The sequence below is a fragment of the Pristiophorus japonicus genome, chromosome 20 (assembly GCF_044704955.1).
Source record: "Pristiophorus japonicus isolate sPriJap1 chromosome 20, sPriJap1.hap1, whole genome shotgun sequence".
Lineage (NCBI taxonomy): Eukaryota > Metazoa > Chordata > Chondrichthyes > Pristiophoridae > Pristiophorus > Pristiophorus japonicus.
In genome coordinates this window covers 10,249,254-10,275,972 of record NC_091996.1, presented here as the reverse complement: position 1 = coordinate 10,275,972, position 26,719 = coordinate 10,249,254, and the positions used below count along the sequence as shown (strand labels likewise).

The window sequence follows — 26,719 nt, the reverse complement described above, 5'->3', positions numbered from 1 at the left end:
AGAGGCGAGAGAGTGTTACCCACTGAGCCACAACTGACAGCGTGATTCTCTGGAATATATTAGCCTCCCTGTATAAAATGCAGATTACTGTTGCTGAATGCTCTCCAAGTGCTTCAGACACTGTCAGAGACCTTTATAGCACAGCTGACGTGGCTTATCTTAAATCCAAGTCTTCAACTCACTGCCTTTATCCAATTTTGGGCATGCAATAGGTGCGATACCCTTGATTTATACCTTCAGCTTATTATCCAGTATCAAACAAAACCAACTACACTGGACCCTCAGATATCCGCTTCAATGGAGGAGACCCCATAGCGAACACTTGAAACAGGTAGATAATCATGACTGATATTTTGGCACATCAACACCCCAGGCAGAGGTGTGAAGACAATTACTAACAATTAATAATAAAAGAAACATAATACAGTTTTAGTCACCAAGAAAAGGAAATAAAAATAACAAAAGGAAGTTATGCAATGAGGTGAAATCTAGAAAACCATCCCCTTATTACCTGCCACTAATTGGCAGGCTCATTTGAATTTTAACGTGGTTGGGATGGGAGTTGGAAATAGCAATGCTTCAAGGGTTAAGTTACGAGGAGCGATTACACAAATTAGGGTTGTATTCCCGAGAATTTAGGCGGTTAAAGGGTGATCTGATCGAAGTTTTCAGGATATTAAGGGGAACGGATAGGGTAGATAGAGAGGAACTATTTCTGCTGGTTCGGGAGTCTAGGACCAGGGGACATAGTCTAAAAATTTGAGCCAGACCTTTCAGGAGTGAAATTAGGAAACACTTCTACACACAAAGGGTAGTCGAAGTTTGGAACTCTCATCCGCAAACGGCAATTGATGTGAGGTCAATTGTTAATTTTAAATCGGAGATTGATAGCTTTCTGTTAACCAAAGGAATTAAAGGATACGAGTCAAAGGCAGGTAGATGGAGTTAGTTCACAGATCAGCCATTATAATGTATACACCTGTGAATATGCTCACAGGTTTATAGTTGTAGAGCTGTTGAACCATTTATTGTTTAAAAAGTCTTATTTGTTAATTTATCGGTTCTAGTGCCGCTTTAATAAGGGGGCACTTGTTTTAAAGGCCTACTCAAAATAGTTGTAGAGCTGTTGAATTGGGACTGGCTTAGCCAATTACGTGATGTTCACAAGACTCAATAAAACCCCAGCCAGTTGGGTTCAGGGGATCCACGATGAGGCAGGTGGTTGTGAGCCTGTTGGATGAACTGGTAATGTGTAGTGTGATTGTTAAACCTTTGCTAATAAACCAACTAGCTCTTAATAGAAACATAGAAACATAGAAAATAGGTGCAGGAGTAGGCTATTCGGCCCTTCGAGCCGCACCACCATTCGATAAGATCATGGCTGACCATTTCCTCAGTACCCCTTTCCTGCTTTCTCTCCACACCCCTTGATCCCTTTAACCATAAGGGCCATATCTAACTCCCTCTTGAATATATCCAATGAACTGGCATCAACAACTCTCTGCGGCAGGGAATTCCACAGATTAACAACTCTCTGAGTGAAGAAGTTCCTTCTTATCTCAGTCCTAAATGGCCTACCCCTTATCCTAAGACTATGTCCCCTGGTTCTGGACTTCCCCAACATCGGGAACACTCTACCCGCATCTAACCTATTCCGTCCCGTCAGAATCTTGTATGTTTCTATGAGATCCTCTCTCATCCTTCTAAACTCCAATGTATAAAGGCCCAGTCGATCCAGTCTCTCCTCATAATCAGTCCGGCCATCCCGGGAATCAGTCTGGTGAACCTTCGCTACACTCCCTCAATAGCAAGAACGTCCTACCTCAGATTAGGAGACCAAAATTGAACACAATATTCCAGGTGAGGCCTCACCAAGGCCCTGTACAACTGCAGTAAGACCTCCCTGTTCCTATATTCAAATCCCCTAGCTATGAAGGCCAACATACCATTTGCCTTCTTTACCGCCTGCTGTACCTGTATGTCAACTTTCAATGACTGATGAACCATGACACCCAGGTCTTGTTGCACCTCCCCTTTTCCTAATCTTCCACCATTCAGATAATATTCTGTCTTCACGTTTTTGCCCTCCAAGTGGATAACCTCACATTTATCCACATTATACTGCATCTGTCATGCATTTGCCCACTTACCTAACCTGTCCAAGTCACCCTGCAGCCTCTTAGCATCCCGCTCACAGCTCACACCGCCACCCAGTTTAGTGTCATCTGCAAACTTGGAGATATTACACTCAATTCCTTCATCCAAATCATTAATGTATATTGTAAAGAGCTGGGGTCCCAGCACTGAGTCCTGCGGCACTCCACTAGTCACTGCCTGCCATACTGAAAAGGACCCGTTTATCCCGACTCTCTGCTTCCTGTCTGCCAACCAGTTCTCTATCCATGTCAGTATATTACCTCCAATACCATGTGCTTTGATTTTGCACACCAATCTCTTGTGTGGGACCTTGTCAAAAGCCTTTTGAAAGTCCAAATACACCACATCCACTGGTTCTTCCTTGTCCACTCTACTAGTTACTTCCTCAAAAAATTCCAGAAGATTTGTCAAGCATGATTTCCCTTTCATAAAGCTGATTTGGACCGATCCTGTCACTGCTTTCCAAATGCGCTGCTATTTCATCCTTAATAATAATTCCAACATTTTCCCCACCACTGATGTCAGGCTAACCGGTCTATAATTACCCGCTTTCTCTCGCCCTCCATTTTTAAAAAGTCATGTTACATTAGCTACCCTCCAGTCTATAGGAACTGATCCAGAGTCGATAGACTGTTGGAAAATGATCACCAATGCATCCACTATTTCAAGGGCCACTTCCTTAAGTACTCTGGGATGCAGACTATCAGGCCCCGGGGATTTATCGGCCTTCAATCCCATCAATTTCCCTAACACAATTTCCCGCCTAATAAGGATATCCTTCAGTTCCTCCTTCTCACTAGACCCTCGGTCCCCTAGTACTTTCGGAAGGTTATTTGTGTCTTCCTTTTTGAAGACAGAACCAAAGTATTTGTTCAACTGGTTTGCCATTTCTTTGTTCCCCATTATAAATTCACCTGAATCTGACTGCAAGGGACCTACGTTTGTCTTCACTAATCTTTTTCTCTTCACATATCTTTTGAAGCTTTTGCAGTCAGTTTTTATGTTCTCGGCAAGCTTTTTCTCATACTCTATTTTCCTCCTCTTAATTAAACCCTTTGTCCTCCTCTGCTGAATTCTAAATTTCTCCCAGTCCTCAGGTTTGCTGCTTTTTCTGGCCAATTTATATGTCTCTTCCTTGGATTTAACATTATCCTTAATTTCCCTCGTTAGCCACGGTTGAGCCACCTTTCCCATTTTATTTTTACTCCAGACAGGGATGTACAATTGCTGAAGTTCATCCATGTGATCTTTAAATGTTTGCCATTGCCTATCCACCCTCAACCCTTTAAGTATCATTTGCCAGTCTACTCTAGCCAATTCACGCTTCAAACCATCGAAGTTTCCTTTCATTAAGTTCAGGACCCTAGTTTCTAAATTAACTGTGTCACTCTCCATCCTAATAAAGAATTCTACCATGTTATGGTCACTCTTCCCCAAGGGGTCTTGCACAACAAGATTGCTAATTAGTCCTTTCTCATTGCAGATCACCCAGTAATAGCAATGTGTTGCTATGAATTCTTAAGCATGATGCAAATACATTACAGTGGGTAAATGGAGTTAGGTCGCAGATCAGCCATGATATCATTGAATGGCAGAGCAGGCTCGAGGGGCTGAATGGCCTCCTCCTGTTCCTATGTTCCTATAGGCTGGATTTTAGGCTTTTCTGTTTTCGGGGCGAAAACAGAGGCGGGGTGGGAAAGTTACCGGCCGGGAATAGTTTGCACTTTTGTAAGGAATTTTCACCATCTGGGCCCTGCGCCAGGGTGCACTGCACAAAAGGAAGGCGTTGGACAACTTTCGAGGCGCAAAAAATAGGAAACTCGCGAACTAAAGTGCCGGGTCGTGTGAGCTCTGAGGGAGACTTTGTGGGGGGAGACTTTGGGGTGGGGGGGGGGGGGGGGGGGAGGGAAAAATGTCTTTAAAAAAACACAAAAACATTCCCAAAACATTGGCCACGCCACCACAACACAAATCGCTAAAACAATGAAAAGGAACAAACTCTCACACTAAACTGTCCTCACAGCCACACGGCATGGCTGGACTGCTCTGATTTCCCAGACTGTCATTGCGAGGCGCAATTCCAGACGTACGGGTCGGGTTCGAGTCAAAACTCAGACGGTGTGGCAACGAGAGGCCGTTGCACACCGAGCGCAGCTCTTCCCGGCGGTGCTGCTCCGCGCCGTTGCCAAAACCCAAGCCGGAGCTCGCGACCGGACGCAGGAGACCTCGCCGCCCCGTCTCACGCCGCTCTGGGGCGCAAAGGACCGGAAAATCCAGCCCCGTGTCCCCGTACTATTGCACGCTGAACGTCGCTGGCTCCACGCAGCATCCCGCCTCTGCAGGGCCTCGGAGTGCGTGGCTCTGGTATCGGGGCAAAAGTGGACAGGGGTCCCATTCAGCGGCAGCACTGCCACTCACCGCGAAGGGCACAAGGAAAAGGCACAGAGGGGACATCAGCAGGCATAGACGCTTTTTACTTTTGGGCCGAAACAGTTGTGAGAATTACCTGGTGGGTCTCGGTCGTTCCTGCCACCCGCATCTAGCGGCATGGCCGGGCAGTTCGGGAGTTTCGAAGGTGGGCCGAGCAACATTCTCACCAACTTCTGGCCTTCCCTCCAGGCAAAAACGGCAGACGGTTGAGGTCCTGGTAGAAACATAAATGGCTGGGATTAGATTGGAACAAATGTTTTCGAAATTGATGCCTTCAACAGAGGAGAGATGATAAGGGTTTTTTTTGTGCATTCTCCTCTTCAAATAAAGAAAGACTTGCATTTATATAGCGCCTTTCACAACCACCAGACACCTCAAAGCGCTTTACAGCCAATTAAGTACACATTTGGAGTGTAGTCACTGTCGTAATGTCAGAAACACAGCAGCCAATTTGAGCACAGCAAGCTCCCACAAACAGCAATGTGATAATTGTAGTGTATGTAGGCACCTTTAGTAATGACTCCACGAGGCAGGGTATGATACTTAAAACTGGGTAGACCTGTAGTCCTTTATTTGCAGCTCCTGAGTGCAGACAACAAGCTGTGTGTTCCTTTTTATACTGGGTTACCTGCAGTGTGCAGGTAACCCTTAGGTCTCCAACAGCAGCGCCCTCTGGTGTACAGATAAGGTGTGTACAGTGTAAGGGCACATTCAGTGTTGCATAACAGTGTTACAGACATCACACAGTAAACACGCATGCATTCACAACAATAATGACCAGATAATCTGTTTTTGTTATGTTGATTGAGGGATAAATATTGGCCCCGGGACATCGGGGATAACTCCCCTGCACTTCTTCAAAATAGTGCCACGGGATCTTTTACGTCCACCTGAGAGAGCAACATCTCATCCAAAAGACGGCACCTCCGACAGTGCGGCACTCCCTCAGCACGGCACTGGAGTGTTAGCCTCGATTAATGTGCTCAAATCCCTGGAGTGGGGATTTGAACCCACAACCTTCTGACCCAGGAGTGTGCTACCCACTGAGCCACAGCTGACACAAATGGTTCAACAATTCATCCTGTTGGTGGAACGTCAACCCCTATGATCTAGATACGGTACTCCTATCCAGATAGAGATGCATCTTGAGGGTCGACAACTACCTCAGTCGGAGCAATCTGTGTATGGTCTTTAACATCGTTTTTCATCAAGCCACCAAATTTGTGTTGAAATCGCCGACATGACAAGATAAACTAGTAGTTTACTGACTAAAGCCACAAACAACTTGACATAACAAATGCAAGAAATGGAAAACAATGAAAGTGGAAAATAGCATAAACATAATGAGAATGAGAAGAGTAAAGACGACTTACTGCAATTATACAGACCCCTGGTGAGACCACACCTGGAGTATAGTGTACAGTTTTGGTCTCCTTACCTAAGGAAGGATAGACTTGCAATGAGGGAGTGCAATGAAGGTTCACCAGTCTGATTCCTGGGATCGGGGGATTGTCCTATGAGGAGAGATTGAGTAGACTAGGCCTATATTCCCTCAAGTTTAGAAGAATGAGATGTGATCTCATTGAAACATACAAAATTCTTACAGGGCTTGACAGGATGGATGCAGGGAGGATGTTTCCTCTGGCTGGGGAGTCTAGAACCAGGGATCACAGTCTCAGAATAAGGGGTCGGCCATTTAGCACTGAGATGAGGAGAAACTTCTTCACTCAGAGGGTGGTGAATCTTTGGAATTCTCTACCTCAGAGGGCAGTGGAGACTCAGTCATTGAGTATATTCAAGACAGAGATCGATAGATTTTTGGATATTAAGGGAATCAAGGGATATGAGGATAGTGCAGGCAAGTGGAGTTGAGGTCAATGATCAGCCATGGCCTCAATGAATGGCGGAGCAAGCTCGAGGGACCAAATGGCACACTCCTGCTCCTAATACTTATGTAATGTCAGTAATGTCTTTCCAATTTAGTTCAAATGTCTTGTTCAATGTGTTGCACTGAGCTCCTGATCTCACGCCCCAATCCCACCCACCTCCATTTTCAGCTTTTGGTGGAAGAGAGTTAGAGAGGTTACAGAGGAGATTTACGAGGATGTTGCCAGGACTGGAGAATTTTGGCTATGAGGAAAGATTGGATAGGCTGGGCTTGTTTTCCTTGGAACAGAGGAGGCTGTGGGGAGACTTGATTGAGGTGCACAAAATTACAAGGGAGCCTAGAAAAGAGTGGACAGGAAGGGCCTATTTCCCTTAACTCAGTACGGCACACCACAACCACAGTGGGCGGCCGGGCCGGTTGATGAAGTCGGTGCCGTAAGGCACATAGGCGCCGATGGAAACGCAAAGGGGCCGGCATTAAAACTGTCTCACCCGCAGAACATCTTCACAGCCTGCGTGCGAGCGAAGATAAAGGTGACTTTGAGGTATCCTTATTAACCACAGCTCCAATAAAACACATCACAATAAAATAAATGGACGAATTCGGGGAAAGCAAAAACGCAGACAACTTTGGTCACGTGACCTGGAAAAATAAAGTACATATATATATTTTTTTAAACCCTCTGCGATTGTTCCCATTAAAATCCCGTGGCCCTGGCAACGTGACCCCTGAACTGCAATCCATCTTTGAGCAACACTGCTCTGACATCATGCCTGACAGAAACAAATGACCAATAACAGCCCTCTGACAGTGGCAGTCACAATGATAAATGCCAGTCGAGTCACTGCCTCATTGCCGGGTCTCGGAGGGAGAGTCAGGCAATTCTTTTTCCCCCTCGCAGCAATCTGTTCGAGGAAATAATTTTAATGCATTTCAAAGCAGTACAAGTCAGTGCTGGAATACACAAAAGGGGTGATCGTGCTCCGCGCTGCCAATCAATACGTTATATTCCAAGATTAACCTTCCCCACTTTCTCTGCTTCGACCTCTTGGATGTTATGCAGTCACGTGCACAATACTGTCTCCCAACTGAGTTTGAGCCGCAGTCAGTGCGCCTGTCTATATTTTGCATTGATATTGCACAGGAAAAAGCACGAAGGCTATGTCAAGGGGGAGGAAGTAATTCCATTTGAGGGTATTTTTCTCTCTCTCTCTCTCTCGGTATCTCTGGCCTCCCTCGGCAGCCCCAGATCCAGCGGCAGCTCCGCGCTCCGAAGCTCTGGATCAAAGTCCAGTGAAGCACCGAGCACCAACAACAACAACTTGCACTGATATAGCGCTGAGAACGTAGCCAAAACGTGTACAGTTTTGGTCTCCTAACTTGAGGCAGGACACTCTTGCTATTGAGGGTGTGCAGCGAAGGTTCACCAGACTGATTCCCGGGATGGCGGGACTGACCTGTCAAGAAAGACTGAATCAACTGGGCTTGTATTCACTGGAGTTCAGAAGAATGAGAGGGGATCTCATAGAAACGTTTAAAATTCTGACGGGGTTAGACAGGTTAGATGCAGGAAGAATGTTCCCAATGTTGGGGAAGTCCAGAACCAGGGGTCACAGTCTAAGGATAAGGGGTAAGCCGAGATGAGGAGAAATTTCTTCACCCAGAGAGTGGTGCACCTGTGGAATTCTCTCCCACAGAAAGTTGTTGAGGCCAATTCACTAAATATATTTAAAAAGGAGTTAGATGTAGTCCTTACTACTAGGGGGATCAAGGGGTATGGCAAGAAAGCAGGAATGGGGTACTGAAGTTGCATGTTCAGCCATGAACTCATTGAATGGCAGTGCAGACTCTGAGGGCCGAATGGCCTACTCCTGCATCTATTTTCTATGTCTATGTTTCTATGTCCCAAGGCGCTTCACAGGAGCATAAGCTGTGTCAGCTGTGGCTCAGTGGATAGCACTCTCTTGCCTCTGAGTCAGAGGGTTGTGGGTTCAGGTCCCACCCTAGGGTGGGCAGGTGGAACAGCTGGTGAGTGGGAGCTGGGCTGCAAAATGGCTCTTGTGCTCCAATATATGAATACCACGAGGGCCATGAAAACCTGGGAGCATCACGAGGTTGTAGTTGGAAGCGAAACATGAACGTAATTGACGAATGGCACTTGAACCTCCGGGAGCCCCGATTTTAACTCGGAGCTCGGGCTAGGTCTGCCCCGGCCTGCTCAGTCTCCCGCCTGATCCCAGTGGGAAGAGACAGGCAACCGATGAGGCCCGGACACAGACTTAGCCACAGAAGCGAGACAGGTGGTACAAGGGAACCAGCTGAGAATCCTAGCCTTGGCCGATATACCAGTCTGGCCTGGGATGCAGGTCCAAGAACACTGGTAAACCTCGAGTATCTCACCCCAGTGGCAATAATTCCTATTATGTCAGCCTCATCAGTCTCTTCTGCAAATGGCTGGATAATTTTTTTTTAATTCGTTCACAGGATGTGGGCGTTGCTGGCAAGGCCGGTATTTATTGCCCATCCCTAATTGCCCTTGAGAAGGTGGTGGTGAGCCGCCATGTTGAACCGCTGCAGTCCGTGTGGTGAAGGTGCTCCCACAGTGCTGTTAGGGAGTTCAAATCAACTGCTAATTCTAAATCTGAGTTGGATAGATTTTTGTTAACCAAAGGTATTAAGGGATATGGGGCAATGGCAGGTAGATGGGGTTAGGTCACAGATCAGCCATGATCGCATTGAATGGCAGAACTGGCTCGCGGTGCTAAATAGCCTCCTCCTGTTCCTATATTTCTATGTTTCTATTCCTGTGGGTTTTTTTATTCATTCACGGGATGTGGACGTTGCAAGGTCAGCATTTATTGCCCATCCCTAATTGCCCTTAAGAAGGTGGTGGTGAGCAAATTGAACAAATACTTTGGTTCTGTCTTCACTAAGGAAGACACAAATAACCTCCAGAAAATACTAGGGGACCGAGGGTCTAGCGAGAAGGAGGAACTGAGGGAACTCCTTATTAATCAGGAAATGGTGTTAGGGAAATTGATGGGATTGAAGGCCGATAAATCCCCAGGGCCTGATAGTCTGCATCCCAGAGTACTTAAGGAAGTGGCCCTAGAAATAGTGGATGCATTGGTGGTCATTTTCCAACATTCTATAGACTCTGGATCAGTTCTTATGGATTGGAGGGTAGCGAATTTAACCCCACTTTTTAAAAAAGGAGGGAGAGAGAAAACAGGGAATTATAGACTGGTTAGCCTACATCAGTATTGGGGAAAATGCTGGAATCAATTATTAAAGATGTAATAGCAGCGTATTTGGAAAGCAGTGACATGATCGGTCCAAGTCAGCAAGGATTTATGAAAGGGAAACCATGATTGACAAATCTTCTAGAATTTTTTGAGGATGTAACTAGTAGAGTGGATAAGGGAGAACCAGTGCATGTGGTGTATTTGGACTTTCAAAAGGCGTTTGACAAGGTCCCACATAAGAGATTAGTGTGCAAAATTAAGGCATATGGGATTGGGGGTAATGTATTGTCGTGGATAGAGAACTGGTTGGCAGACAGGAAGCAGAGAGTCGGGATAAACGGGTCCTTTTCAGAATGGCAAGCAGTGACTAGTGGAGCACCGCAAGGTTCAGTGCTGGGACCCCAGCTATTTACAATATATATTAATGATTTCGACAAAGGAATTGAATGTAATATCTCCAAGTTTGCAGATGACACTAAGCTGGGTGGCAGTGTGAGCTGTGAGGAGGATGCTAAAAGGCCGCAGGGTGACTTGTACAGGTTCGGTGATTGGGCAAATGCATGACAGATGCAGTATAATGTGGATAAATGTGAAGTTATCCACTTTGGTGGCAAAAACAGGAAGGCAGATTATCTGAATGGTGACAGATTAGTAAAGGGGGAGGTGCAATGAGACCTGGGTATCATGGTACATCAGTCATTGAAAGTAGACATGCAGGTACAGCAGGCAGTTAAGAAAGCAAATGGCATTCATAGCGAGAGGATTTGAGTATAGGAGCAGGGAGGTCTTGCTGTAGTTGTACAGGGCCTTCGTGAGGCCACACCTGGAGTATTGTGTGCAGTTTTGGGTCTCCTAATCTGAGGAAGGACATTCTTGCTATTGAGGGAGTGCAGCGAAGGTTCACCAGACTGATTCCCGGGATCGCAGGACTGACATATGAAGAAAGACTGGATCGACTAACCTGGAATTTAGAAGAATGAGAGGAGATCTCATAGAAGCACATAAAATTCTGATGGGATTGGACAGGAAGAATGTTCCCGATGTTGGGAAAGTCCAGAACCAGAGGTCACAGTCTAAGGATAAGGGATAAGCCATATAGGACCGAGATGAGGAGAAACTTTTTCACCCAGAGAGTTGTGAACCTGTGGAATTCTCTACCACAGAAAGTTGTTGAGTCCAGTTCGTTGGATATATTCAAAAGGGAGTTAGATGTGGCCCTTATGACTAAAGGGATCAGGGGGTATGGAGAGATAGCAGGGGTGGGGTACTGAAGATGCATGATCAGCCATGATCATATTGAATGGCGGTGCAGGCTCGAAGGGCAGAATGGCCTGCTCCTGCACTTATTTTCTATGTTTCTAGAACCGCTGCAGTCCGTGTGGTGAAGGTGCTCCCATAGTAATGTTAGGGAGGGAGATCCAGGATTTTGACCCAGCGACAATGAAGAAACAGCAATATATTTCCAAGTCAGGATGGTGTGAGACTTGGACGGGAGTTTGGAGGTGGTGGTGCTCCCATGCGCCTGCTGCCCATGACCTTCTAGGTGGGGAGGACGTGGGTTTGGAAGATGCTGCCGAAGAAGCCGTGGTGAGTTGCTGCAGTGCATCTTATAGATGGTAGACACTGCAGCCACGGTGCGCCGGTGGTGGAGGGAGTGAGTGTTTAAGGTCGTGGATGGGGTGCCGATCAAGTGGGCTGCTTTGTCCTCGATGGTGTTGAGTTTCTTGAGTCTTGTTGGAATGCCAGCAGACTACTGAAGTGCAAGGGCTTCATGGACTACCCCAGTCCTGTCCTCATGTGATTTATTTTTTTTTAACACACACTTCCAGCAGTGAGTTGCCGGACCAGGAACAGGAACCATGACCTGCTTTCTCTTACCAGCGCAGTTCAGAACATCAAATCCAGCGCGGACCGGTGACGGGACCTTGGAGTTTGCTGATCTGCAATGGCCAGCTACTCACCGAGACGTGGGCACAGCTTCAAAGGCATACTGAAAGTGACCTTTGCTCCTTGACTTCTGATCTCCCAGTTGTGGCTCATTAAGCAGCACACTCGCCTCGGAGCCAGAAGTGACCACACTCCAAAAAAGTACTTAATTGGCTGTAAAGCACTTTGGCATATCCGGTGGTTGTGAAAGGTGCTATAGAAATGCAAGTCTTTGTTTTTTTTAGAACTGGCAAGTTGAAAAGAAATTGACAAGTTTTGACCAATGGAAATGCCTTCCCAAAAATCATATTTGTAACATTGAATTCAGCAAACCCTTTCTCTCTTATTTAGCTATTTAAGAATCTTTTACTCCCTAAATCCCATTCATCATCCTCACGGGCAGTCCCTAGTAATCAAGGGAGACTTGCTTCCACTCTTAATATGAGTCCTTAGGTGGCTGAACAGTCCAATATGAGAACCACAGACTCCGTCACAGGTGGGACAGATAGTCGTTGAGGGAAGGGGTGGGTGGGACTGGTTTGCCGCACGCTCTTTCCGCTGCCTGCGCTTGATTTCTGCACGCTCTCGCCGATGAGACTCGAGGTGCTCAGCACCCTCCCCGGATGCTCTTCCTCCACTTAGGGCGGTCTTTGGTCAGGGACTCCCAGGTGTCAGTGGGGATGTTGCACTTTATCAGGGAGGCTTTGAGGGTGTCCTTGTAACGTTTCCTCTGCTCACCTTTGGCTCGTTTGCCGTGAAGGAGCTCCAAGTAGAGCGTTTGCTTTGGGAGTCACGTGTCTGGCATGTGGACAATGTGGCCTGCCCAGCAGAGCTGATCAAGTGCGGTCAGTGCTTCAATGCTGGGGTTGTTGGCCTGGTCGAGGACGCTAACGTTGGTGCGTCTGTCCTCCCAGGGGATTTGTAGGATCTTGCAGAGACATCATTGGTGGTATTTCTCCAGCGACTTGAGGTATCTACTGTACATGGTCCATGTCTCTCAGCCATACAGGAGGGCGGCTATTACTACAGCCCTGTAGACCATGAGCTATGGTGGCAGATTTGAGGGCCTGGTCTTCGAACACGATGTGGCATTGTCACATGCAGAGCCCAGATTCAGTCACAACCTGTTTACCTCTCTGTTGAGGTTCCTTGTATTAAAGAGCCAGACACATTAAACTAGATTACCCAAATCTTCTTCCATTCAATGTTTACATGTGTAATATTTCCACCCTTGGCTCTCCACACTGTGCAGATGTGCGATTCTAATGGCAAAACCAGACTGTGGCAAATCCCAAGCTAGCGCACTGGTACCCAGCCAATGTCTCAACACAGTTTGGCTGCCAAGACTTGAAAAGGGCCTGCAGATGTGGGATTGTGACCATTTAAAAAATATAATACATGTCTCGTCCGAAAAAAACCACACACAAGATTGGCGGCCTGGGAAAGATCAGCTGGTCCATCAAACCATCTCCATAATCTCCTGTTTGAGAATAAAATAGCACTCGAGCACAAAAATCTAGGCCGACACTCCATCATCATCATCATCATCATCGCTGCACTGTCAGAGTTGCCGTCTTTCGGATGAGACATGAGACATTAAACCGAGGCCCCGTCTGCTCTCTCATAAGCATAAGAAAGGACATAAAAAAGATTCCCTGGCACTATTTCGAAGAAGAGCAGGGGAGTTATCCTCGGTGTCCTGTGGCCAATATTTATCCTTCAATCAACATAACAAAAAACAATTATCTGGTCATTATCACATAGCTGTTTGTGGGTGTTTGCTGTGTGCAAATTGGCTGCTGCATTTCCTACAGGAGGACACAAAAAACCTGCAAAAGAACATAGACAGGCTAAGTGAGTGGGCAAAATGTTGGCAGATGAAGTATAATATTGGAAAGTGTGAGGTTATGCTCTTTGGCAGAAAAAATCAAAGAGCAAGTTATTATTTAAATGGAGAAAAATTGCTAAGTGCTGCAGTACAGCAAGATCTGGGGGTACTTGTGCATGAAACACAAAAAGTTAGTATGTGGGTACAGCAAGTGATCAGGAAGGCCAATGGAATCTTGGCCTTTATTGCTAAGGGGATGGAGTATAAAAGCAGGAAAGTCGTGCTACAGTTAGACAGGGTATTGGTGAGGCCACACCTGGGATACCGCGTACAGTTTTGGTTTCCATGTTTAAGAAAGGATATACTTGCTTTGGAGGCAGTAGAGAGAAGGTTCACTAGGTTGATTCCAGAGATGAGGGGGTTGACTTATGAGGAAAGGTTGAGTAAGTTGGGCCCGTACTCATTGGAATTCAGAAGAATGAGAGGTGATCTTATTGAAACTTATAAGATTTTGAGGGGGCTTGACAAGGTGGATGCAGAAAGAATGTTTCCACTAATAGGGGAGATTAGAACTAGGGGGCATAATCTTAGACTAAGGGGCCGCCCATTTAAAACTGAGATGAGGAGGAATTTCTTCTCTCAGAGGGTTGTAAATCTTTGGAATTTGCTGCCTCAGAGAGTTGTAGAAGCTGGGTCATTGAATAAATTTAAGACAGAGATAGACAGTTTCTTAACCGATAAGGGAATAAGGGGTTATGGGGAGCGGGCAGGGAAATGGATCTGAGTCCATGATCGGATCAACCATGATCGTATTAAAAGGTGGAGCAGGCTCGAGGGGCCGTATGGCCTACTGCTCCTACTTCTTATGTTTTTATATTCTTATTACAACAGTGACTACACTCCAAAAGTACTTCATTGACTGTAAAGCGCTTTGAGACGTCTGGTGGTCGTTAAAGGCGCTATATAAATCCAAGTCTTTCTTTCTTTCTTTTGCTTCTATAGTTTATATAGATAGTTGATAGTGAGGTCCGATTAAAAAAAAGAAAGTGCATTTATATAGCAACTTTCAAGACCTCAGTACATCTCAAAGGACTTTTGGAGTGTTGTCACAGATATGGGGTCGGAAATTTAGGACCGAGATGAGGAGAAATTTCTTCACTCAGAGGGTGGTGAACCTGTGGAATTCTCTACCACAGAAGGCTGTGGAGGCCAAGTCACTGACTATATTTAAGAAGGAGAGGGATAGATTTCTAGACACAAAAGGCATCAAGGGGTATGGGGATAGAGGATCAGTCATGGCGGTGCAGGCTCGAAGGGCCGAATGGCCCACTCCTGCCCCTATTTTCTATGTTTCTAATGGCCCACCTGGAGAGCACTACCCACTGAGCCACAGCTGACACTGTGCAACAGACTTAGGAGGAAGTGCATCCGGGAGGGCGCTGAGCACCTCGAGTCTCGTCGCCGAGAGCATGCAGAAATCAAGCGCAGGCAGCGGAAAGAGCTTGCGGCAAACCAGTCCCACCCTCCCCTTCCCTCAACGACTATCTGTCCCACCTGTGACAGGGTCTGTGGTTCTCGTATTGGACAGTTTAGCCACCTAAGGACACATTTTTAGAGTGGAAGCAAGTCTTCCTCGATTCCGAGGGACTGCCTATGATAATGGATGAGACTCTTATCTCTGATACATAGACGCAGAACTGCAGCCTCGGTCTATATTATTGGGAAAAAGGCCTTTCCAACATAGTTTTCCAAAGGTTATGACCAGCTCGCTAAAAGGTTTCTGACCGCTTACCTTCAACCTTTGCTGTTCTCTTCGGGCTCGGTGACTTTGAGAAGCTTTGAGCTTTGTGAGTTGCCTCATGATTCCTGCTGGGATTCTTCAGGGAGTTTCTCCTCTGCTCTGAAATGGAGATTCAAAGACCGTTGGTGTCTCCAGGTAATAAATGGAGAGTATTGTATCGATAAAAGGAAAGGGGGAATACAGCAAACTAAAACTGGATGTGTGGGTGGCAGCGAGGAGGAAAGCTATAGACTGCAGGAAGGTAGCGATGGACTGGTCAGGTGGGCAGAAAAGTGGCAAATGGAATTCAATCCGGAGAATTGTGTGAGCTAATGCATTTCTGGAGGGGCAACAAGGCGAGGGAATACACAATAAATGGGAGGACACCGAGAGGCGTGGAGGAACAGAGGGACCTTAGAGTGCATGTCCACAGATCCTTAAAGGTAGCAGGACAGATCGATAAGTTGGTTAAAAAGGCAGATGGAATGCTTTCCATCATTAGCCAAGGCATAGAATACAAGAACAGGGAAGTTATGTAAGAACTGTATAAAACACTAGTTAGGCCACAGCTTGAGTACTGCGTGCAGTTCTGGTCATCACATTACAGGAAGGCTGTGATTGCACGAGAAAGGGTGCAGAGGAGATTTATGAGGATGTTACCAGGACTGGAAAACTTCAGCTATGAGGAAAGATTGGATAGGCTGGGGTTGTTTTCCTTGGAACAGAGGAGGCTGAGGGGAGACCTGATTGAGGTGTATAAAATTATGAGGGGCCTAGATAGAGGGATAGGAAGGACCTATTTCCCTTGGCAGAAGGGTCAACAACCAGGGGGCATAGATTTAAAGTAATTGGTCGAAGGATTAGAGGGGAGATGAGGAAACATTTCTTCACCCAGAGGGTGGTGGGGGTCTGGAACTCACTGTCTGAAAGGATGGTAGAGGCAGAAACCATCACCGCATTTAAAAGGTGCTTGGATGTGCACTTAAAGAGCCGTAACCTACAGGGCTACGGACCTAGTGCTGGAAGGTGGGATTAGGCTGGGTAGCTCTTCTTCGACCGGCACGGACACGATGGGCCGAATGGCCTCCTTTGATGAAAGCATGAGTTCCTCGCAATGTGAGAGAAAGAAAGTCAGAACGGAGAGAAAGAAAGAAAGGAAGGAGGGAGGGACGGATGAATGAATTTAGATAGCACCTTTCATGACCTCAGGATGCCCCAAAGTGGTTTACAACCAACTGAGCACTTAAAAAAAAATTGTAGTCACTGTTGTTATAGAATTGCATTTTGTGTTTACATCGCACCTTTCCCGACCACCGGACGTCTCAAAGTGCTGTACTGCCAATGAAGTACAAAGCCAATATAGGAAACGCGTCAGCCAATTTGCGCACAGCAAGATCCCACCAACAACAATGAAATAAATGAGCGCGTCATCTGAAGTAGATGTTGGTTAAAGGGTAAATGTTAATTGGCAGCTAATCTGATATGGTCCCTTTTGCACCATCAGCCAAACTGAAAATAATTCACTCACTCCCTTGTCAGCTCTTGAACACATATCCAATGTAATTCCAACGGCAGGAACTGAAAACTGTGAGCAGGTCAAGTTGCACAGTAAAGGAGCTGATTTTCGATTTCATAGCATCTGAAATAAGTATAAACCTTTTCTTATGAGATTTGAGATGTCTGCGCTCCTCCAATTCTGCCCTCTTGAACATCCCTGATTATAATCGCTCAGCCACTGATGGCCGTGCCTTCTGTTGCCTCGGCCCCAAGCTCTGGAACTCCCTGTCTAAACCTCCCCGCCTCTCTACCTCTCTTTTCTCCTTCAAGACGCTCCTTAAAACCTCCCTCTCCTGTTCTAGTTTCTCCTCATGTGGCTCGGTGTCAAATTTATTATGTCACAATACTCCTGTGAAACACTGTGGGACGTTTTACTACGTTAAAGGCGCTATATAAATACAAATAGTTGTTGCATGTCATACACCTTTAGACAGTCTCAACCAGCATTGGCCTTTACACAGTGAACACAGACTCTTAAATTTCTGTCCCCTCCCCAGGATGATCAGAGACCCCTCTCACACTAGATGGCACAATTATAACCGATGAAACATATTTGATTTGTCTCATAAGAACAGAAGAATTAGGTGCAGGAATAGGCCATTTGGCCTCTTGCGCCTGCTCCGCCATTCAATAAGATCATGGCCAATCTTCGACCTCAACTCCACTCTCCTGCACTGTCCCCATATCCCTTGATTCCGTTAATATTCAAAAATCAATCGACCTTTGTCTTGAATATACTCAAAGACTGAGCCTCCACAGCCCTCTGGGGTAGAGAATTCCACGGATTCACCACCCTCTCATTGAAGAAGTTTCTCCTCATCTCAGTTTTAAATGGCCAACCCCTTATTCTGAGACTGTGACCCCTGGTTCTAGACTCCTCAGCCCAGGGAAACATCCTCCCTGCATCTACCCTGTCAAACCCTGTAAGAATTTTGTATGTTTCAATGAGATCGCCTCTCATTCTTTTAAACTCTAGAGAATATAGGCCTAGTCTACTCAATCTCTCCTCATGGGACAATTCCCCCATCCCAGGAATCAGTCTGGTGAACCTCCGTTGCACTCTCTCTATGGCAAATATATCCTTCCTTAAGTCAGGAGACCAAAGCTGTCTCGAACCTGGGAGTCCCCAGTCTCTGCGTCGAACCAGTTCCCGTCTGCTAGCCCGAGTGTTGACTGCGGAGGCCTTCTCTGTCTCCTCCCCTCCTGCTGAGCTTTTCTTGTCCGACATCAGCTCGATGGCATTGAAACCTGAAAGAAATCGCAATCGCTCAGCTACATCCGATAGATCAAAATCTGTTTCCACTGGCCAGAGGGTCGGTATCCAGGGGACACGGATTTAAAGTAAGTGGCAAAAGAAACCAGAGCAAAGATGAGGAAAATTCGTTTTTTTTTATGCAGTGAGTTGTTGTGCTCTGGAACGCGCTGCCTCAAAGGGCAGTGGAAGCAGATTCAATAGTAACTTTCAAAGGGGAATTGGATCAATTTTTGAAGGGGTATAATTTGCAGACTATGGGGGAAAGAGCAGGGCGGGCGGAGGGGGCTAATTGGATCGCTCTACCAAAGAGCTGGCACAGGCACGATGGGCCGAATGGTCTCCTTCTGTGCTGAACCATTCCGTGATCTTGCAGTTCTAAATCAGTGGACCAATTTGCGCAGCGGTTGGTCGCGTTTTATGGTACGTAGACTGGACTTTGAAAGCTGCAGGAGAACTGGAGGCCTTCAATGAATGGTTTTGGAGATGGGCCGGAAATGAGCTGGACAGGAAAAATGGATGAGAGGATCCTTAACACAGCACGAGAGAGAGAAGATTCAGATGAGGAACATAACGCACCGAGCATATTATTTGGGAATCGCAGGGAAGGTTTGCTGGGGTTTTTCCTGCCCGGTAGCAGGTCAAGAGGCAGGCAAAGGAGAACATCGCGAGATGACACAATGAAATGGGTGGCTGCAACATCGCCGACCGACACGATCCGCCGGTGCAGACACCTGAAGTATGTTGGACTTTTCAAAATGGGCCTTTAATACAGGTTTTAAAGGACGATTAAAAGAATGGTATTGAAACCGTGGATTATTTAGTTAAAGGTATGAACAACAAAAGGAAAGAACACAGAACTGTCAGCTTCACCAAAATCGAAGTGCATGATGGCCGTTGCTTGCTGTTTGGAGAGAAAAGTAAAGCCCAGATTTTGCGGTCATCTAAAAAAAAAATTAAATCTCCGTCAATAATTAAAATCTGAACAAATGAGACTCCACACTTGCAAAAGTTAATTTTCAGGGCTAGAGAGGTTGTTTGGCAGTATTTCAGACTAAGCACATAGTTAAAAATTCACTTATACTTGAATGGACAAACCTAACTTATTCTGCCGTGTGTTAGTAGGCAAGAACCACAACTCCCATCACACACACAACCTCCCCACCCACACCCTATTGCCCCCACAACCCCCCACCCCACAACCCCCGCACCCCACCTAAAACCCCCAACCTATCCCCTAACCCCCTGTTCGTGGAAAATAATCTGGAAAGGAAAAGATGATTATGTGGGATTTAAGGTGCAACTTGCATTCATTTTCTGTGACAATTGTTGCAAGTCACTATAACATGCCATTTCCTACAATGTTAGACACCCTAACCTGTGCATTAACCACCTGTGTACTAATTTGGTTTAGGTACATTTAAGGAGCTGCTACTGAAAGTGATTGAGGTGGCCGAGGTACATCAGGAGGGGCGAGGTCGGGGCGAAGGAGCGGCGAATGATCGTGGAGCACTGTGGTCGGGGCCCAGGAGAGGTGTGAGTTCAGGGCGCAGAAGAGGCGAGGGCCCAGGGGCAGCACAGGCCAGCCCACACTGCAATATGTGTGCGTACTAGGTCCGTGCAGCAGAGCTGGTCTCCAGTCGTCTTGGTCAATCCTTGCCACTGGGCCAAGACCTAGCTCTGTCAAGCCCTTGTGGTGGCTGGTGTGTAATGGCCACCACATGTTAAAAAAATCCACACACAGGCATCTTCCACCCTTCAACATGTAGTTCAGGACCTGGAATATTAGGTCCTTCATTGAAACACCTGTGAACTCATCCTTTTTTGGCGTGGAAGCAAGTCATCCTCGATACGGGGGATCGCCTATAATGACGATGACCGCCCTTCATGTGTTTGAATGCTGTGTCTGTCGCCGAGATACCGGTGAAGCGAAGCTTGCGGAAGAGCAAGGAAAATCAGACAGCAACTTCCCGATATACACATTTAACTGCGCATGTATGGACTCCAGAAGTTGCCGTCTGATTTATTCCTTAATTAGGGTGAGTGCTGGACTTTTATTCCTATTGCAAAATCCAATCTGTTGACTTTGGGGCTGTAATGTATGCACCTGTGAGTATGCTCACAGGTTTGTAGTAGAGCTATTGCATTGTGGGTGGTTTAGCCAGTCACGTAATCAGAGCCAGATTAAGGCTGTGAGGGACCTATGGCTAACAGGAGGGAACGGCCTAAATATGTACTATATATTGCATACAATTCATAAAATCATCAAACAAATATAATTGTATATTTATCCAAACTTAACAACTGACAAAAATCAAAGTTATGTACATTAAAAAACAGCACACAATTCAAACAGAGAATGGGTTCTTCCTGGCTTTAAACATAAGAACATAAGAACATAAGAATTAGGAACAGGAGTAGGCCATCTAGCCCCTCGAGCCTGCCCCGCCATTCAATAAGATCATGGCTGATCTGGTCGTGGACTCAGCTCCACTTACCCGCCCGCTCCCCGTAACCCTTAATTCCCTTATTGGTTAAAAATCTATCTATCTTTGACTTGAAAACATTCAATGAGCTAGCCTCAACTGCTTCCTTGGGCAGAGAATTACACAGATTCACAACCCTCTGGGAGAAGAAATTTTTTCTCAACTCGGTTTTAAATTGGCTCCTCCGTATTTTGAGGCTGTGCCCCCTAGTTCTAGTCTCCCCCATCAATGGAAACAACCTCTCTGCCTCTATCTTGTCTATCCCTTTCATGATTTTAAATGTTTCTATAAGATCACCCCTCATCCTTCTGAACTCCAAGGAGTAAAGACCCAGTCTACTCAATCTATCATCATAAGGTAACCCCCTCATTTCTGGAATCAGCCTAGTGAATCGTCTCTGTACCCCTTCCAAAGCTAGTATATCCTTCCTTAAGTAAGGTGACCAAAACTTCACGCAGTACTCCAGGTGCGGCCTTACCAATACCTTATACAGTTGCAGCAACACCTCCCTGCTTTTGTACTCCATCCCTTTCGCAATGAAGGCCAATATTCCATTAGCCTTCCTGATTACCTGCTGCACCTGCAAACTAACCTTTTGGGATTCAAACTGTGATATCAAACAAAAAGTTCCCTGAATACATATTTTCAAACAAAGACTGGTAAGTTCCTGGTCTTGACTGTGAGAAACAAATTACAAAAATCAAAGCTATGTACCTGGGCCCTCGGCTCTTCTGAGCCCCGTACCCCATTTGCCACACCTCCGCCACGATCTCTCGCCGCTCCTCCGCCACAATCTCTCGCCGCTCTTCCGCCACAATCTCTCGCCGCTCTTCCGCCACAAAACATTTGCCGCACCTCTGCCGCGATCACTTGCCGAATTTCAGCCACGATCTCTCACCAGTCCTCCGCCCCGATCACCCCTTAAATGCATCTATTCTATTCACCTCAACCACTCCCTGTGGTAGCAAAATAATTTTGTCCTTTTTTTCGTGGTGTTGGTTAAACGATAAATGTTAGCCAGGGCATTAAATCAGGCTCACAGCTCAGCTGGATGGAGTAACGGTATAAAATGAGTGCAGCCCTTCTATAACCTGCGTACAGCTCTTGCAACAACCGTGCATACCGCTGGTACTCCATACACCTGTCCCACACATGTACAGGAGGTATACCAGTGTGTGGGCACCAAAAGCAGAAGGGAATAGGCAGCTTAGCCCGTGTGGAGTTGTCAGTGTGCAATAATTACTGATTTAATAGGTCTCGGGCGGTGGGGGGGGTTAGCATTTCTTCTTTAATGCAGTCGCGCCACTGAGATATGTGACATCTGTGTCATTATCGTACATCTCGAGCCATTCTGTCAACGCTTTCTTTTGGGAGCACATGACAGGAGAGATGGAGTAGCAATGTCTGGCCCTGGGCCAGCTCCAGCCCCACACAGACGTCTGGTTAATGGCTTCAGCCATCACTTGTTTTGCAGTTTGAAGCAAACCTTTTGTGAAAAAGTCTTACCAGGTGCTACATAATAATGAGATATTACAACAACAAAAATTTGTATTTATACAGCGTCTTTAACATAGTGAAACGTCCCAAAATGCTTCACAGGAATATTATGAGCAAAAAAATTTGACACTGAGCCGCATAAGTAGAAATCAGCGCAGGTTACCAAAAGCTTGGTGAAAGAGGTATGTTTTAAGGAGCGTCTTGAAGGAGGAAAGAGAGGTAGAGAGGCAGAGAGGTTCAGGCAGGGAGTTCCAGAGCTTGGGGCCTAGGCAACAGAAGGCACAGCCACCAATGGCTGAGCGATTATAATAAGGTTGCTCAAGAGGGCAGAATTAGAGGAGCGCAGACATCTCGGGGGGGAGGGGGGGGGCGTTGTGGGGCTGATTACAGAGATAGGGAGGGGCGTGGCCATGGAGGGATTTGAAAATAAGGATGAGAATTTTGAAATTAAGGCGTTGCTTAACCAGAAGCCAATGTAGGTCAGCGAGCACAGGGGTGATGGGTGAGCGGAACTTGGTGCGAGTTAGGACACGGGGCAGTCCAGTTTTGGATCACCTCTAGTTTATGTAGGGTAGAATGTAGGAGGCCAGCCAGTCAAGTCTAGCGGTAACAAAGGCATGGATGAGGAACAGGAAGGGAGAACCCACAACAGTGGTGAGCCGGGACATGAATGCCAGGGGTTGGGAGAGAGAGAGAGAGAGAGAGAGAGAGAGAGAGAATGAGAGGCATTAAAGGTAAACCATGCAGAGAGCCGGCACGGGCTCGATGGGCCAAATGGCCTCCTGTGCTGTAACCATTCTATGATTCCACGGTTATCTGTCTGCATTGGCCCACTAACAATGAGGTTTAATGTTGCTGCATTAACTGAATCAGGGTGACATGGGTACAGTAATTTTCGAAAGGGAATTGGATAAATGCAACGGTCATGTCAGTAGACTCGTAATTCTAAAGCCCTGAATTAATAATCTGGAATGCACTGCCCGAAAGGGTGGTGGAGATAGACTCAATTTTATCTTTCAAAAGGGAGTTGGATAAGTATCTGAAGGAAATAAATTTGCAGGGCTACGGGGAAAGGACGGGGGGGAATGGGACTAGCTGAGAGCCGGCAAGGGATCGATGGGCTGAATGGCCCTTCTTCCGTGCTGTGACCATTCTATGAAGTTCAAATCCCACCCATAGAATTTGAATTCATTTTTTTTTTAAATCCAATAATAAAAAAGCTGGTGTCAGTAAAAGTGCCCATGAAGCTGTCAGATTGTCATAAAAACCCCAACTGGTTCACTGATGTCCTTTAGGGAAGGAAATCTGCCGTCCTTACCTGGTCTAGCCTATCCTCCAGTGTTGGGGCGTACGCACTGATGACTGTGGCGCATTGATTCCGGGATAGGGTGAGTAGGAGAATCATGAGACGTTCGTTAATCCCGCAGGGGGAGTCTCTGAGGCGGTCGACCAGCTCGTTTTTGATAGCGAAACCGACTCTGTGGAGTCCCACCATCCCCCTTTCCCCCGACGACTGTCTGCCCCACCTGTGACAGAGACTGTGATTCTCAGTATTGGGCTGTTCAGTCACCTGAGAACTCATTTTTAGAGTGGAAGCAAGTCTTCCTCGATTCCGAGGGACTGCCTATGATGAGCCTATATGTGGTTCCAGACCCAAACCAATGGGGTTGACTCCTAACTGCCCCTCTGAAATGGCCCAGCGAGCCACTCAGTTGTGTCACCACCGACTCAGGGCAAATAGCGATGGGCAATAAATTAATCTGAATGTCGTTGGCCCCACAGGTCAACGGTGACAGTGGCTGCTTCAAACTCTACACCGTTTCAGCCCGTTCGGTGCAGGATTGTTGTCCCGAACCCAAACCACCAGCTTCCCCCTCACAGAGGCTGTTGTTTTAAAACATTGGAAACTGGAGCAGGATTACGGCCCCTCGAGCCTGCTCCGCCATTCAATTAGCGGTTTCCTGGCCCGAGCTTTCAGAGGTGCAGAGTTAAACAACCAAAGCTGCTGTTACATTGGCCTCAGGGAGGTGCTTACTCCACCAGTCTCTGAGGCGTGGGTCTTACAAATCCAACAGGAACGCCAATGTAAAATTGCCAGATTGCCCAGGACTGCATTCATCCCGTCCCCCCCTACACCGGCACCCCGAGAATACGTCTTTATTACAGCAATTCAGCGAATATAGAGTGTCAAATAATTACTCAGTGTATTGTACTGGATAAGTTCACTGGTCCGATGCTTCCAGCAGGTGTCCACACCTGAAGGGAGCATTGGTACCGAGAGGGCACAGATTTAAGGCAATCGGTAAAAGAACCAGAGGTGGCCTGTGAAAAGACTTGCTTACGCAACGAGTGGTTAGGATCTGGAATGCACTGCCTGATAGGGCGCTGGATACAGATTCAATAGTAGCCTTCAAAATGGAATTGGATAAATGCTTAAAGGAGAAAACAATTGCAGGGATATGGGGAAAGAGCGGGGGAGTGGGACTGACGGGATTGCTCTTTGAAAGAGCCGGTGCGGACTCGATGGGCCGAATGGCCTCCTTCTGCACTGTACTAGTCTGATTCGATGGTCTGAGACAGAGCTACAACATCTCGGCCTGATTCGCACAGCTTTCAAGTGCAGCTCCACTCCCCACTGGGAGCACGAGGAGGGTTAAATACACTCTCATCTTCCTCCGTTTGCAGCTCCTGGTCCTTGGCTTTTGTGCCGAGTGTCACATTTGTGCTGAACCCACTATTGACCAAGCCTGCACGCGGGCCGTACACGTTCCGGGAGTTTACACACAAGATGGAAACAATCACCCTGATTGGCCATCCATCAAACCGATAGATCAATAGTTGTAAATCACGATAGTGCATTAGCGGTCGTCAGTCGAGCAAGATAAGCTTTGAACAACAAACAGTAACGACAGCACCCAGGTCAATCACTGGACAATTACTGCGTTTTTATTGTCTTCTGATAAGAATTTTCTCAGTGCATCGACTGCCTAAGCCTTTTGCCATCGCCACCACGCACACCTGGCATCTGAACCAGAGAAACAACAACAACAACTTGTATTTATATAGCGCCTTTAACATAGTGAAACGTCCCAAGGCGCTTCACAGGAGTGTTAATGATTAAAAATTTGACCGCATAAGTAGAAATTAGGGCAGGTGACCAAAAGCTCGGTCAAAGAGGTGGGTTTTAAGGAGCGTCTTGAAGGAGGAAAGAAAGGTAGAGAGGCGGAGAGGTTTAGGGAGGGAGTTCCAGAGCTTGGGGCCCAGGCAACAGAAGATACGACCACCAATGGTTGAGCGATTATAATCAGGGATGCTCAGGAGGGCGGAATTAGAGGAGCGCAGATATCTCGGGGATTGTGGGGCTGGAGGAGATTACTGAGATAGGGAGGGGCGAAGCCATGGAGGGATTTTTAAACAAGGATGAGAATTTAGAAATTGAGGAGTTGTTAAATGGTAGTCAACGTAGGTCAGCGAGCATGGGGGGTGATGGGTGAGCGGGACTTGGTTGCGAGTTCGGACATGGGGCAGCCGAATTTTGGATCACCTCTAGTTTATGTAGGGTAGAATGTGGGAGGCCAGCCAGGAGTGCATTGGAATAGTCAAGTCTGGAGGTAACAAAGGCACGGATGAGGGTTTCAGCAGCGAATGAGCTGAGGCAGGGGCGGAGACGGCCGATGTTACGGAGCTGGAAATAAGCGGTCTTAGTTATGTTGTGGATATGCGCATTCCAGATCCTACCCACTCGTTCCTACAGCAATCCCGAGGAACAGTTTCACCAGAGGCCACAGGCAGGAGAGAGGTGAGGGGGGTGGCACGTACGGAGTCTCGGGGGGAGGGGGGTGACCGAGCCAGCGCTTTCTCTTCAATACGCTAGTGAGACTCACCAGCTTCAAATTGAAGTAAAAACCTTTAAAGAAACACCCTAATAACGGTTTATTTCAAACAAACTACTGTGAAAGTCAACTCAATTGAATTTGGCTGTTCATCACTAATTGGGTTGCTCTGCTAAAGAGCTGGCAAAGGCACGAGGGGCCGAATGGCCTCCTTCTGCGCTGTATCATTCAAAGATTCTATGTGAATCATATGTCCTTTGGGGAAGGAAATCTGCCACCCTTACCCAGTCTGGACAATATGTGACTCCAGAGCCATGGCAATGTGGTCGTCTCTTAACTGCCCTCTGAAATGGCGGCTCACCACCACCTTCTCAAGGGCAATGAGGAATGGGCAATAAATGCCAGCCTTGCCAGCGACGCCCACATCCCGACAATGAATATATTAAAAAAAATGTGATTTGTCACTTTAAGCAGATTAGCTCATCAAGTACAAGTCAGGCTTGGATTTTTGCACATTAACACTTGCAAATGTGAAACATTGAGGTGTGATGGGAGACACAAGAGTTGGAAGTATGTAGATAAACACAATTGGGTGTGTTTATACAACTCCAACACATTGCACTGACAGCTTCATTTATTCATGGGAATTCAGTTCGTGATGGGCAGCAATTTGTTTTTCCATTTCTCGATTTGCAGTGAGTGAGGAGCAGACTGGCCATTTACACAATCACTTGGACAAACCCTGTGAGAGAGATCCACCAGTGTTGATAAAAATTTTCTGACCTCCTGTTTTGTTCCAAGAAACATTTGATTCACTTCACAGATGTTCCAGCTTTGAAA

The 26,719-nt window shown here is 46.7% G+C and overlaps 1 protein-coding gene across 1 annotated transcript in view; it reads right to left on the bottom strand.

Moving 5' to 3' along the window:
- Window positions 1–4,158: 4,158 nt before the first annotated feature.
- The window catches only part of LOC139233082 (uncharacterized), a 66,336-nt gene continuing 43,775 nt past the window's right edge, over window positions 4,159–26,719 (bottom strand). Inside the window, exons 5-7 of the mRNA XM_070863601.1 lie at window positions 17,928–18,059; window positions 15,267–15,374; window positions 4,159–4,406 (exon numbers count right to left, since the gene is read on the bottom strand). Of these exons, the coding sequence (XP_070719702.1) occupies window positions 4,159–4,406; window positions 15,267–15,374; window positions 17,928–18,059 (488 nt within the window). The remainder of the gene's footprint in view (window positions 4,407–15,266; window positions 15,375–17,927; window positions 18,060–26,719) is intronic.